At 41.7% G+C, this 14,197-nt stretch overlaps 1 protein-coding gene across 1 annotated transcript; it reads right to left on the bottom strand.

The window, feature by feature from the left end:
• Nucleotides 1–241: 241 nt before the first annotated feature.
• LOC107796792 (diaminopimelate epimerase, chloroplastic-like) lies at nt 242–14,124 on the bottom strand. Its single transcript, XM_016619611.2, has 9 exons — nt 13,752–14,124; nt 12,727–12,894; nt 10,201–10,271; nt 2,667–2,724; nt 2,219–2,398; nt 1,631–1,715; nt 827–886; nt 644–717; nt 242–503 (listed from the first exon to the last, which is right to left on the bottom strand). Exons 1-9 carry the CDS (start codon nt 14,040–14,042, stop codon nt 387–389), a joined length of 1,104 nt encoding a protein of 367 aa, XP_016475097.1. The 5' UTR covers nt 14,043–14,124; the 3' UTR covers nt 242–386.
• Between the last annotated feature and the right edge of the window lie 73 nt (nt 14,125–14,197).

Here is a 14,197-nt window from a genome sequence, read left to right as displayed (position 1 = left end):
TCTAAGCTCCACACAACCGATTAGTTCTATGAACAATAGTGTGTGTGTCCTAATGAGAAAGAACAGCCTGCTCCATCAATAATGATACTTATACAATTTCAAGGAGCCAATATGAAACTAACGCACTTTCTCCGCCTCCTCGAAATGACTAAATGGGAGAGGGTAAAAGTTTACATCTCTGAGAAATCACCGCAAAAGGATATCGAAAGAAGAAAAAGCTCAATTGAGGCAACAATCAAAGTAATCTGGTTACCCAAGATCCATTCTTCTGCATTTCTTTCATTGTCCAACAAATTTGGCAAACATTTGGAGCTTACTTATGAATTCTAAAAGATTTAAATAGCTTACAGAATGTATGAAGTTAAAATAAACTTACATTCAAGGGCTTAAAGAGGAACTGACCCATAGAAAACTACCTCTGCTGGCCCCGTCATGTATATATGGTTGTCTTTCTCACTCCACTCAATGTCCAGAGGCCCACCAGGCAAATCAACAGTACACCGCTGTTTCCAGAATGGGAAAGGGAAATGATCAAAAAGGAGTAATCAATAACAAAAATAAATATATGGGACACGCAGACAGACATACTTGACATGATTATTGTTTTTACAACATTAACCTATAAAATTTATCAACTTCTTACCCTTGCAGCACGACCCTCGAGCACTGCTGCAACAACTACGGCACAAGCTCCTGTCCCACAGGCTAGTGTCGCGCCTATACTCGTCAAGGTTAAATACACAGTTATATTTAGTAGAAACTTGGTCTATCTAACACATCAAATATTTGTTGGTTAAAGGTCTATTTTTGTGTTCAGAAAACAAACCTGCACCACGCTCCCAGACATGCATTTTAAGGTGTGTTGGGGAGAAGACTTGTACAAATTCTGCAAATCAAACAAATATGTCATATTTAAATAAAATTGTAGGGAAAAATTCTGATCAAATGGTCATACCATGCACGTAAGTTTAATCTTTCTCTATCTATATCCATGGCAGGAAAGTGCATGAAGCTACAGAAATCGAGTGCATTCCCAATCAGGGAGCTACATCTTGAACATAAATGACAAAATTGAAAATTACTTGAGTTCATTCCCCTTATAGCTAAAATGATGTCGGAAGTGCACCTAAAGTGCAGATCCCACCCAAGAAAGTGCTAACAGAAACGGATGATGCATGCTGAATGACAACTACTCAGTCACTTTAGATCGTAAATGATAATCGAGTTCAATAACCATGAATGGCTTGCCAAAGTAGAGTACAGAGAACCAAACTGATTAACCAAAAACAGAATCTCGGGTATTTTTGCTTGCATTCAATCTTCATTTCTTTCCAAAGCCACAATGCCACATTATATAATAGAAACTAATTCTGCTATGTTTAGTTTTAAAATCCCAAAGGAAAGAACAATAATGTTAAAGAACCAGGGACCATAACCCCTAGATTTAGGAGATTCCAAATGAAAAATCATGCTAATTCAATCGAGACAGAGATGAGATAGAGATACCAAAAATTCTTGTTGTGAGGTTCAAAATCTTTTTATAACGAGAAAATAATAATGCTGTCGTGAAGATCATACTCGTGCATCATTAAAGAGATTAAAGTTCCCAAATTGATAGATTTAAACTGACCTGTGTTAGTGCGAGCAGGGAACATCACATGATGTTCAAACTTTGGGCCAATGTCTGCTAAATTCAATTCATCTACATGCAAATCCTGTTGCATGATAAGCAGAAAAAGGAAAAGCAATCAAGCCCAGAAATTGAGAGGGAGACACAAGACTGTCAAATGTTTCTGTTTTCTATTTCTGTACAAGCAGAAGCATACTGTCAATTAACGAAAGAATATATCAGATAACCACTAAATTCTTAGAATAGGAAAATGAAATGACTAGTTTTCATGGGAAAAAACGAAATTAATATCCAAAGAATATTTTACTCCAGTTCAGCAAGAAAATAACAGAACTGACTTGATTTCTTAGATAAAATATGAGATTTTTAAGAAGCTGATTTACAGAGTGAAAAGCTTGGTACAATGTTTAGCGCAACAATCTTCAGTTGTTCATTTCATAGAATAGCTTATTGAATCCTTTAAGGATAACATAAAATTTTACTTATAACAAGTCATCCAAAGAAGGATACCTGGCTTTGTGATGTAGCACTATCAGCCTTTGGTTCCACATAAATGATACCAAATAGAATTAATCCAAAGAAGGATACCTGGCTTTGTGATGTACCAAAAGTGACACAATGAGGATTTCCCATGCTGACACAGGTCACATTCCATTCACTTCCATCTACATCTAGTCTTGCTTTAACAACAGATTGATCTTTATTAGGGGGTAGTTTCGTGGGTACATCTGATGCCTTCAGAATGGGTTCACCCATGTCAACCCTAACCTGAAATTAGAAGCAAATATTAAATCTCAACAAAAAGGCAAACACGTGTGATTGCTTTACTATTTAATGCAAAGTAACCTGACATAAATCTTAAAAGGAGGAATAAAACATCAATACTGAATGCTTATAGCGTGCAATAGTTCCTACAATCAGCCAATCAACTATATCCAAACTAGTTGGGTTGGCTATTTGATATTACACATCCAATCTGCACAATCAATGCAATAGCGCTTTAATCTACTTAAATGGATGAGAAAAATGGATTTACCTTTCCATCTTCTTGAATCTCAGGAACAATAAGTCCAGCCCCTGTATGTATGGTGAAACTACAAGATTAAAAAGACATGACAGCCAATCAGAAAACTACAAGATTAAAAAGACATGACAGCCAATCAGTATCCACTATTTACCGAAACCATTTTCATCAGATGCAATCAAATGCTATTATCAAATTTAGGCATATAACAGGATAGGTGGGACATAACAATCATATTGACAGTTAATCAAACCTATCAATTATCAAAATCTAATTAAGCGCACTGAAAAACAAGGTGCAACAATGATTTTAATATGGTGATATATAACAAATATGATGTTAACATAAGAAATACGCTGCCATGTATCCTCACCAAAACCGAAGAGAATATGTAAAGACAGTAGAGCGGACAGTAGAAATTGTGAACTAAGCAACAACCAGAGATCCATATGATGACCATGGTGCAATCACTACCTCTCTCTAGCATCAGCTCTAGGCCTGGTGGTCTAGCTAACATGACTGGGTCTTACGGGTGATCAACAAACCTTTACTTTCTCCCCTTTCAGCTTACTTAACGGGCCTGATAATATTTCACAGTTACCCTTGGCAGTGAACAACAAACAAGAAGAAAAGTGACACCATCACTTTCTAATATAACTATTGCCCATAAAGAATATCTGCTTCAATCACCCAATCTGGCTCTTGTTTTGAAGTGCTTCTTAAAGTCCATGATGTCACCCTCCCAGCGATTCACAGCCTGATTGTCACATACCCATCTCATCGGCAACCGGGTTTATGAGCCTAAACCAGGAACTTGCTCAGCGTTCGTGCTCGTGCTGACAATACTGTTGAATACTATCGATTTTGGATTTGTTGGCTGTAGAAGAAATTCTCCTCTGAGATGTATATCTATTCTCATCTTTGTGGCTCTTGTGGAGGAGTGCCCTGAAGTAGCTCTAAAGTCTTTCAAAGAAGGTTTCAGAGACTCCTATAACAGTGCCATCGCAACAGTGCCTTCGCAACAGTGCTTCCTATGGCCGAGCCTCTTCCATCTCTTCTTCTTCCTAATTTTCCACCACACCCATCAAGAGCCAAGCTCCCCGCATCCAAACCCCAGTAAATTTCTCCGGCAACTGAGCTCTCACGCGCCGCCAACTCGCCTGTCTTTCCGGCGAGATTTCAGCCACGCGCCGGCGCGTGTGGCCTTTTCCGGCGACTTTTCAAATATTTTTCTTCAGACAGCCTCTTCTCGAGGCATTTCCGAGCCATCCCGTGCCAGTTTCACCAAATTCCGACGACTTTTTCTTTTTTCGGCCTTTAAACCCCAGTTTCTGACGATTGTTTTCTTTGTTCAGTACGAGAAAACCTTCCTCCCTTCATATATACTGTTTTTACCCACTGTGAATACTGTTATTCCGACTATTGAGGCTTTTTCCGGCCAGTTTTTTCGGGACAGCCGCATTTAGAATATGATGGATTGTACAGAGAGAAGCTCTTTTTTCTCTCTAGAATCTAGAAAACTGGAAAACATGTCTTTTATGAAAGCTGTCTCTTGGCCAGCCCTAGAACTTGGGGGAAGATGCCATCGAAAGCTCGACGTAGGACAGGAGCCGCACTTCACGCTGTCCGAGGAGCACACTCTAAGGCGCAAGGGTTTCTTGGAATCTAGTCTCATTGGGTCTTTCTCCAAATGGGTTGGTTCTCCGGAGGCTGTTAGGAACAGGGCAGCAGAGGCATGGAACGTCAAGGACGGGCTGAAAATATCGCAATTGGGGGACACTCAATATCTCTTTCGTTTTGTTGACAAGTCTCAAGCTTCGGAAATTCTTGTCAGAGGAAACAGGTGGTTCGATGGGAACTTTTTAAATCTAGACAGATGGGTAGAGCATGATGGGTGTCTTGACCCTCGCTTCACTGGCGAAACATTGGTGGTCAACATGGCGGGTCTCCCGGTGCATCTTTGGTGTATTGATGTCCCTTGCAGTTTACACGATCTCTCGCGAGTGAGGATTGTGGTGAGGAAAGGGGGCAGAATCCCTGTCTCCACTGTGGTGGAAGATGGCTACTTGAGTTATAGGGTTTGGTTGAGCCCTGAATTTCGCCCTATCTTTATGCCTGTGATAGCGACGGAAGAAAAAGGAAGGTCAGATAGAAGGGAGGGGAGGGAAAATCAGCCTCTGAGGGGAGGGGAGGGTTCACCGGATCACTGGATTAAGCCGAAATCAAACGTTAGATCGAGAAGAGACGGGAGGTTTGAAGTTGGGGGAGGAAGACAAAATTTTAAAAGGAGGAGAAGACGTGAATGGGTCAGTGAGGCGGGCTGGAAAGGCAGAATGGGACGGTCCTCTTCTACTTATCATAGGGCCGGGCATGTTTTCAGCAAGTATAGGCCTGGGCCTCCTCACATGGGCCCAGCAACTTTCTCCAAATCCATTAGAATTGATCCTAAGGGGCCCAATTTATTTCAAGCTGCGCATGATAAGTCTCCTAAGCATATGGGAACAGTCGTTCCTCTTCCTCTGGCCAAGGTGCTTCACACAGTGGCACTCCTTCACCGAGCTCTAGTGACATGTTCCCCTCTATGATGGCCGCTGCTGCAGGAGCAGAACCGGCTAAGGATGGTGCTGTTAATTCACGGCCCCCCGCCTCTGATGGACCCGGTTCCATCAACCCCTCACCTGCTCCTGGGCTTAGTTGTGCTGAGGCCACACTTAAAGCTTCTTCTTCTTCTAGGGAGATTGTTGAGCATGCCCCAATTGATGTTAGTGTCGGACCAATATTTTCAGTTAATATGCCGCCAAGGGTTCCGTGCTCTCTTCCTCCATGCTACCCTACTGATGGTTCTGGACATTCCTATAGCAACGGGGTGTTAATTTCAGAGGTTGCTGACCCCCAAGGAAACGGTGAGACCCTTTCGGAGGTTAAAACTCCTAGTGCTAGCAATGCTATGGTCTTGTATTCCTCTGGTAGTAGCAAGGAAAGGGCACATATAGAAGAAGCCTGCCCAATTTCGTCAAGGATCGAAGGAGGGGATATGTCTTTTTGGATGGAGGACAAACTCTTAAACTTTGGGAAGTTTCTAGGTGTATCTGTTGCAGGGAAGGAAGATAGGGTGTTAGAACTGTTGAGGGAGATTGAGCAACAATCTCTTTACGATGGTGCAGGGAGGGAGTTGGGTAAAGGTGTTAAGCAAAATAACTTAGGGGATGTAGTGGTGTATCAGAGAAGGGGGCGAGTGTGTGACAAAGAGAAAGGGACCTCGGCTAAGGGGGGTGGGGAAATGGGGGCTATTGTTGCTTATGGAAGTTAAGATCCTTTCATGGAATGTGAGGGGGATGAATGACCCAAACAAAAGGGCCATCATCAAAGTGGGAGTTAGGGAGTGGGGTGCCAACCTAGTTTGTTTTCAGGAGACCAAAATGGAAGTTTTGTCGGATGCGATCGTGAGAAGTGTCTGGGGAGGTAGCTGGGTGAAATATGACTGGGTCCCAGCAGTGGGAAGTGCCGGGGGCATCCTACTTATGTGGGATGATAGAAGCTTGGAGGTAAAGGAGATTAGGAAGGGAGTTTTCTCTTTGGCAGCTCTCGTCAAAGATAGAGTGAGTGGGGTGTAGTGGGGATTTGGGGGAGTGTATGGGCCGGTAGGGGAAGGGTCCAAGGTGTCTTTCTGGGAGGAACTGGCCAATATTATGGGGGAATGGGATATTCCATGGGTTCTAGGGGGAGACTTTAACACTATTAGATTCCCGGAGGAGAGATTAGGGGGTAGTGTGATTTCGAGGGCCATGGAGGAGTTTTCTGACTTCATCAATGATCACTTTCTCATTGACCTTCCTCTGTCAGGGGAAAGGTTTACTTGGGCCAGGGCGGAGGATTCCAACTCAAGGTCTAGAATTGATAGATTCCTGACATCTCCCTCATGGGATGAGCTAGTGCCGAATGTGCTGCAGATTCCTTTACCTAGGTTGACTTCAGATCATTTGCCTATTTTGCTAGATGGATGCAGAGGGAGGGGGTGCGTGCTCCCTTCCGATTCGAAAACATGTGGTTGAAAGTGCCAGGATTCTGTGACAAGGTAAAAGAATGGTGGACAAGCTATGGGGTATCAGGGACACCTTCATACCGTCTTTCAAAGAAACTCAAATTGCTCAAGGGAGATATTATTAGGTGGAATAAGGAGGTTTTTGGGAGGGTAGAGGTTAAAATGAGGGAGCTTATGCATGAATTGGGGGATTTAGAAAGAGGGGAAGGGGCGAGGGAGCTAGACGAATCTGAGAAAGAGAGATTGGGGGAGGTTAAGAGGGAAATAGTCGAGTTAGCAATAGCTCAGATAAAAGGGGAATTGTTGCTTAGAGTCCTTAGTTGTGGACGGGGTGAGGATTGAAGGAGAGGAGGAGGTAAAAGGGGCGATAGCGGGGTTTTATGAGAACTTATTTAAAGAGGAAGTTAGTTGGAGGCCGACTTTGGGGGGAATAGAGTTCAACCATATAGGGGAAGGAGACAACGAGTGGCTAGAAAGGGTTTTCGAGGAGGAGGAGGTGCACGAGGTTGTGTCGTGTTGTGCTGGTGATAAGGCCCCCGGGCCTGATGGTTTCTCCTTGGCTTTCTTTCAGCTCTTTTGGGACACCATCAAGGGGGAGTTGATGGAAGCCATTGAATACTTCCATGCGAATGGTGTTTTCGAGAGAAGTATCAATGCTTCCTTTATTACTATTGTGCCTAAGAAAGAAGGTGCATCTTGTATCAGAGACTACAGGCCTATTAGTCTAGTGGGGAGCATTTACAAGATTATTTCTAAAGTGCTTTCCAACAGACTTAAGAAGGTTCTTGACATGACTGTTTCGTCCTCCCAGAATGCGTTTGTGGAAGGTAGGCAGATCCTGGATGCTACCTTGGTGGCAAATGAACTTGTAGACTCCAGAAGGAAAAATAGAGAACCCGGCTTACTATGCAAGTTAGATCTTGAGAAGGCTTTCGACCATGTCAATTGGAAGTTCCTGGACTTCATTATGATGCGGATGGGGTTTGGGGAAAGATGGAGGGGATGGATAAAGTTCTGCATTTCCTCAGTCAGATTCTGGTTAATGGTAGCCCGTGTGGTTTCTTTGGCAGCTCCAGGGGTCTTAGGCAAGGTGACCCCTTATCCCCCATGTTATTCATTCTAGTGATGGATGCTCTGAGCAAAATGATGGATCGTGCGGCGGGCGGAGGTTTCTTGAGAGGATTCTCAGCTCCGATTGGGGTGCTCAGTGCCCGAAGAGTCTCACATTTGCTTTTTGCGGATGACACACTGGTTTTCTGTGATGCCGATATGGATCAGTTGACCTACCTGAAGCAGGTCCTGCAGTGGTTTCAGTTAGTATCAGGACTCAAAATCAACATCGGCAAGTGTGAGATTTTCCCGGTAGGTGAGTTTACTAATTTTGATGCCTTGTCTGGTGTTCTCAGATGCAAGGTGGGCTCCCTTCCCACTACTTACCTGGGCCTCCCTTTGGGCGCTTCATATAAGGATACTACGGTTTGGAATCCAGTGATCGAGCGGGTTGAAAAAAGATTAGCAGGGTGGCAGAAACGATATTTGTCAAAAGGAGGTAAGGAAGTGCTTATCAAAAGTACTTTATCGAGTATGCCCACCTATTACTTATCCCTGTTGCAAGCACCGGTGAGCATCACAGAAAAACTGGAGCGACTTCAAAGGAACTTTCTGTGGGATGCGGCGGATGGAACTAGAAAGTTTCATCTAGTGAATTGGCAGACAGTCACTTCCCCAAAGAAGTGGGGTGGACTTGGAGTGAAAGATCTTAGGGTATTTAACAGAGCTTTAATGGGAAAGTGGCTGTGGAGATTCGGGGTAGAAGAGCATGCTCTATGGAGAGAGGTCATAGTAGAAAAGTACGATTCAACGGGAGGGGGTTGGAGGACCAAGGCGATCACAACACCTTTCGGGTGTGGCATGTGGAGGAGTATCATGAAGAATTGGGAAGCATTCAGTGGCAACATCACTTACAGGGTGGGAGATGGAAGGAGAATCAGCTTTTGGAATCATAGGTGGTGTGGAGAGGATACTCTGAGGGTCTCCTTCCCCCACGTCTTCAGAGTTTCAACAGATTCGCAAGGAGCATGAAGGGGGGGTTAGTATGGGACCTCTCATTCAGGAGGAACGTGCAAGATTGGGAGATTGCGGAGCTTCAAGTCTTGTTAGCACTGCTATACGAGCAAGACATGCTCCAGCCATCCTGCGACTCTTGGAGATGGGGCTTGCGTGGCGATGGTTTGTTCACCGTAAAGTCCTTTTACCAGAGTATGTTGGTGAGAGAGGAGACCACTTTTCCATACTCCTCGATCTGGATTCCTAGGGCGCCCACGAAGGTGTGCTTTTTTGCATGGCTAGCGGCAAAGGGAGTGATCTTGACTGCTGAAAATCTCCGAAAGAGGGGAATTACACTTGTTAGTTGGTGCTACATGTGTAAAAGCTCTGGGGAAGAAGTTGATCACTTTATGTTGCATTGCCCTGTGTCCTCTGCATTGTGGAGGTCAATCCTGAATCTTTTTGGTGTTCAATGGGTGATGCCAAGCACTGTAAAGGAAATGTTATATAGCTGGGGCAGTTTTCGTAGAAGAAGAAAGCAAAAGGCGTGGAAATTCGCCCCGTTAGCTCTCATGTGGGTAGTATGGGGGGAGAGAAATAGGAGAGCTTTTGAGGAGATTGAGTCTCATTTTTCACATCTTAAGAATAGTCTTTTATCTTTGATCGCTTTTTGGTGCACTCGTTTAGCCCCTACTTGTATAGAAGATTGGGCGTCTTTTGTAGAGAATCATGTTCTGATGTAAATTCTCTACGTCTTTGGTATACTTCGTGTACACGGGAGTTATCTCCCTTTTGATTAATACAATTTACCTTATCAAAAAAAAAATGAGCCTAAAACCATGACTAAAACTAGAACCACTCCACCCTCCATTCAATGCCTCAGCAAGTGAGTCAATTGTCTCAATAACCAGATGGTAGGTTGGCTCATTCTAACAGAAGCATGTGAGGTTGCCTATAAGCCAACCAAGCAAATATCACCGGACAACGTTGACCATCTGACAAGTTCTTCATGGGCATTACTTGAGCTTTACCTGTGAGGCCAAACTTCCCAATTGCTGCCCTCATCCCGTCATCATGTACTAAAGAGCTGACATTTCCATGTCTAGCTTCTCAGCCTAGTGCTGGTGGTACTGAGCAATTTTAAGGTGATTAACCATGCCATCACTGAGAATTAAATCCCATATCATCAACTTAAGTAGTATGCTATTTCCAGCTCCATTAGGCCCCACAATTGCTATCCTGGAGTCATCTACACCAAAATCAAGATTATTGTAGATGAGGTTATCAGGTCCTGGTTTTCTAGTTCTCATGGTCTAGCTAACATTGCTAGGCATACACCAGTTTCTAGAACCAAATAAGCAAGTTTAAAGAAGCTTCAATTTTCCCAGGAGTTTTCAATACAAAGAAACAAATAAAAGAAAGTAAATTCTAAAATATAAACAAAAAGAATGTAGAGACCTTCGCTTTCCACGGGAGTTCTCAAGCTCCGCTATAAATTTGGCAAGGCATCGAATTCCATTACCACACATCTGTATTTACACAAAGGAAATATTGTTAACAACCACAAATTTCAGCTCAAATAGATTGAAAGTTGAAATTTAAAAAAAAAAAAAAAGTTCTAACAAAAAGGGCGCTTTTCATCGCTGTATAGATGAAGATACGAATGGTCTATCAGGCTTCCTTTCATTCTATATCAGAGAAGGGAAAGGAAAAAACATGGACAAAGAAGGAATGGCCTAACAACATATTCAAGTGATTTTCTGTTTCATGAAAATAGTGTCATTCAATTCTGTTTTTTTATTCCATCAGAAAAGGGTCATATTTAGCTGGAAGCACAATTCTTCTGATCTTTTAAAATCTTTTTCTTTTCCTTGCCAAACAAGAAAAGTAACACTGGAAAAGAAACATAGGCTGCATCCAACTCGTAAGATGAAAAATGAAATGGACAGAAGACTAGATTCAACAGATCTCTATATTATGTCTTAGAAATCATGGCAAGAATTGAGGAATAAACCAAAGTAAAATTGAACAATAGCATTCATACAAGGCACTATTGCAAGTTTGTCTTCCAAAATGAGCAGTTTCCAGGTGCAAGAGCGGAAGGTGTAAGACTTGCGCAGACCTTTTCTTTGAGAAAATTGTAAGTAAGACATGACTACACCTTGAAATTCGGATCTGATCAAGGATAATATTTTCACACAGGTGAAATATATGGTGTTTTGCAGTTTTGCTTCTCTTATATTCCCAATATATAAGTTCCATAAGGTATTAGAGGTCAGTCCAGATTGACCTTAGCATATAATCCATTAGTGTTTTCCCCCCTAAAAAACTATGTCCTTACTATGTTCTCTTTTCTTTTTCAGAATATGAATTTTCACAGTAAGTCCCAAAGGGAGATTGTGATGTGAAAATAACTGGTTTAGACCTCGCTCAAGACAATCCCCAATCCTATAAATATTTTCAGCTCAAGTTCACACTGTGTTCATTTTTCTTTTCTTTTTTGCCAAAAGTGGAACATTTGATGTCTTCTCTCTGACTTGAGGATCGTAACCTCAAGTCCTTTACTTTGTATTTAAAAAATTTCAATACCTCAAGTCCTTTGCTTTCTTTGGCGACTCAAACCCCCAATCTCATGGTTGGAGCCTTGGAGGTGGAGGGTCCTTTCCACAATACTATACCTCCCTAGTCACTAACAAAATTAAATAAATAAATAAAACAAAAAAAGTTGTGTACTCATTCACCACCTATCTCTGACTTAGATCTTGAAAAGGTATGTGTCCCTCTTCGGGGACAACACATTAGTACTAGAAAGTGATTAAATAGGTGTATAATCGTCTTCCTGGGTGTAAAGACGTCCTATTTAAATGATCTTACCTTGCTTGAATGTTGACCAAGTATATTCGTTTAGATTTGCAATTACTTTTCTGGCTTCCATTTATTTAACTAGTTCATCGGGACAGCTCACTTAGAGGAAGTGAAAAGTTCGCACAAATGGGGAGGAGACGACTTAGCTGTTTGCTTCCTTGGAAAAATATGTTGAATTACCCGCGCTGGTGTAATAACAGGTTAAAGATGGGTCGTGAACCTTAGTAGATACCAGAGTGACCCAGTTACTCCAGCCACATTGAAGAGTTCAGGTAGCATAAACAATTCCTACCCACAACATACGTATACACAACAAAATAAAATAAGTTTACCTAGAAAGCACCAGTATTAAACTAGGCATACACAATAAAGTAATTCTATACATGTGGTGCAGGCCCGGGCAAGAATGTATTGCATAGGGTCCTAGAAAATGAAGACTTCACTAGTCTTCTAGTGTAATGTTGCGTCAACACCCAGTCACTCCAGCCATACTAAAGAGTCCAGGAAGCATATAACATTTGCACACAACACACACATACAGAACAAAGTAAAATAAGTATGCCCCAAAAGCACCTGTAGCAAACTGGGAATAAACGATAAAGCAATTTGTAGCTCAGGCAAGAATCTATTGCATATAGGGTGTCAGAAAGGAATTCTTTAAATCTTCCAGTGGACTCAACTATGGAAATGAACAATCAGAAAGAAACAGAAGTTGGTATGAAACATACAAATAAATTTGAGGACTACTAGATATATGCAAACTTTACAGCCAATTATACTGGTCATCTGATTACATGTCACAGCATTCTAATACTATACCTGAGGCATAATACTTTCCTAGCTTTTACGCAGTAGCTACGTAGAAAACAAGATCCAACAACCAAGGTACTGCTGACAGAAAGTTGGACAAAAAAGAAAAGAAAATAAGAAACATAGAAGATAGATAGAGACTGGATGAAAAGCAAGATAGTTTCAACCACAATTCTCTCCTTATATCTATCATAGATTGGCATAAATGTACACAAACATGCAACTTTTAGAGGTAAAAGATAAGCCAAATTAATCCTTCCAGAGACAGAGATGCAATCAATTTTAAATTTCAGGAACATGCAATATTACCTCTGGCTCGCTTCCATCTGAATTGAAGATCCTCATGGTATAATCAGTGCCATTGACACCCGGCATTGCAAATATCACGCCATCAGCACCAATTCCGAAGTTTCTGTCACATAGTTGCACAGCTTGATCAGGACTGACCTTAGGTTCTGTTGTATCTCTATTGTCAACCTGCTCAAACAAGCATGGATAAGAAGAGCATCTAATCAAACACCGAAAATAAAAGATTAAAGACCAAAGAACTAAACAAAATCATGACTATTTTCCTCTAAGTTCATGCTTCTACGCGTGCTTCTCCAAACACTAAACCATCACAGTCATGGACAGTTAATCATGATTCACAAACATGGGATTCCTTTTATAAAGTGTAAGTATCACAAGCATAGGATTTTTTTTTCTCCAAACCTTAAAATGTAAGCTCATTCAAATAAGTAATATACCAAAATTTCAACATTTTAAACTGACAACTTTTATTTAAACTCTAGCGAAAAGACTCAAACTTTTGAGTCCCAAACCAGTATTTAGGATTTACAAATCCCAACTGTATCGAGAGTTTTGAAACTAGCTCAGTCATTTTCTGCAATTTTGCATCTTTCCAACAAACACCAAGACCAATCAATCAACACCTTGAGATATTACAAACAAGAAAACTAAGAACTTTGAGATATATTAAATGAGAATAAGATAACCTCACCCTGTTCAGTCTTGGCAACAGGAAAAACATAAAATCAGCAACCAACAACGCCTCAATCCCAGATTAGTTGGGTCGGATATTTGAAGAAGGATAAATAGTGATATGACCATTATTTGAAACATTAGTTACAGAGGAAGGACAAAACTACAAACCAGTGAAAAACTGTAACTTTGCATCACAAAATAGAAGCAGTTGACCAAGATAACGAGGAAAAAATGCAGCAAGTAATATCTCTTAAATTCACATCATTTTTCCAAATTCCTAGGAAACTAGAAAAAGCATTATTCGAATTGAGCATTGCATATATATCTGTATGTATTGTGTTTTGTATTACCAATATGAAGTCGTTGCCGAGGCCGTGGTACTTGACGAAGTGAAGAATGCCGCTTTCCTTACGGTCAAGGAAAGAATCTGGAGAAGCTTTCTCCGGAGCTTCGATTCTCATTGAAGATGCCGCACAAATGCGGAAATTAGGGCACTGTGTTCCTCTACCGGCAGCGATTTTGAGATATTTTGGTTGTGCAGTTAAAGGAGAAGAAAATCGAATGGGATTAGCGGAAGCAGAAGCAAGAAAACGACGGCTTGGGGTTGTGAGAGGCACCGTAATTGCGGCGGCGATGGCCATTAGAGTTACTGAGGGAGGAGAGTGAAAAATGAGTTTTGTGGGAAAATGAGTGGGAAACGCATGTAAATTCTATTCCTTTCCTACTATATAGAAGAGCCCTAAAGCAAGCAGTCTGTCCGTCGAGATCCTTGCTTGCCGACCAAGGGCTATTTTGG

Source organism: Nicotiana tabacum, chromosome 2 (genome assembly GCF_000715075.1).
Source record: "Nicotiana tabacum cultivar K326 chromosome 2, ASM71507v2, whole genome shotgun sequence".
In the NCBI taxonomy this organism is placed as follows: Eukaryota; Viridiplantae; Streptophyta; class Magnoliopsida; order Solanales; family Solanaceae; genus Nicotiana; species Nicotiana tabacum.
Note: the sequence above shows the minus strand (reverse complement) of the source record. Positions and strands in the feature narration are given on the sequence as shown.

What these genes read in the sequence shown, in the direction of transcription:
- LOC107796792 (XM_016619611.2), bottom strand. Translation starts at nt 14,042, where the DNA reads ATGGCCATCGCCGCCGCAATTACGGTGCCTCTCACAACCCCAAGCCGT. An exon ending in AACTCCCGTGGAAAGCGAAG is followed by an intron (nt 2,725 to 10,200) that starts GTCTCTACATTC and finishes TTAATCTTGTAG; the next exon opens with TTTCACCATACATACAGGGG. An exon ending in TCGAGGGTCGTGCTGCAAGG is followed by an intron (nt 504 to 643) that starts GTAAGAAGTTGA and finishes TTCTGGAAACAG; the next exon opens with CGGTGTACTGTTGATTTGCC.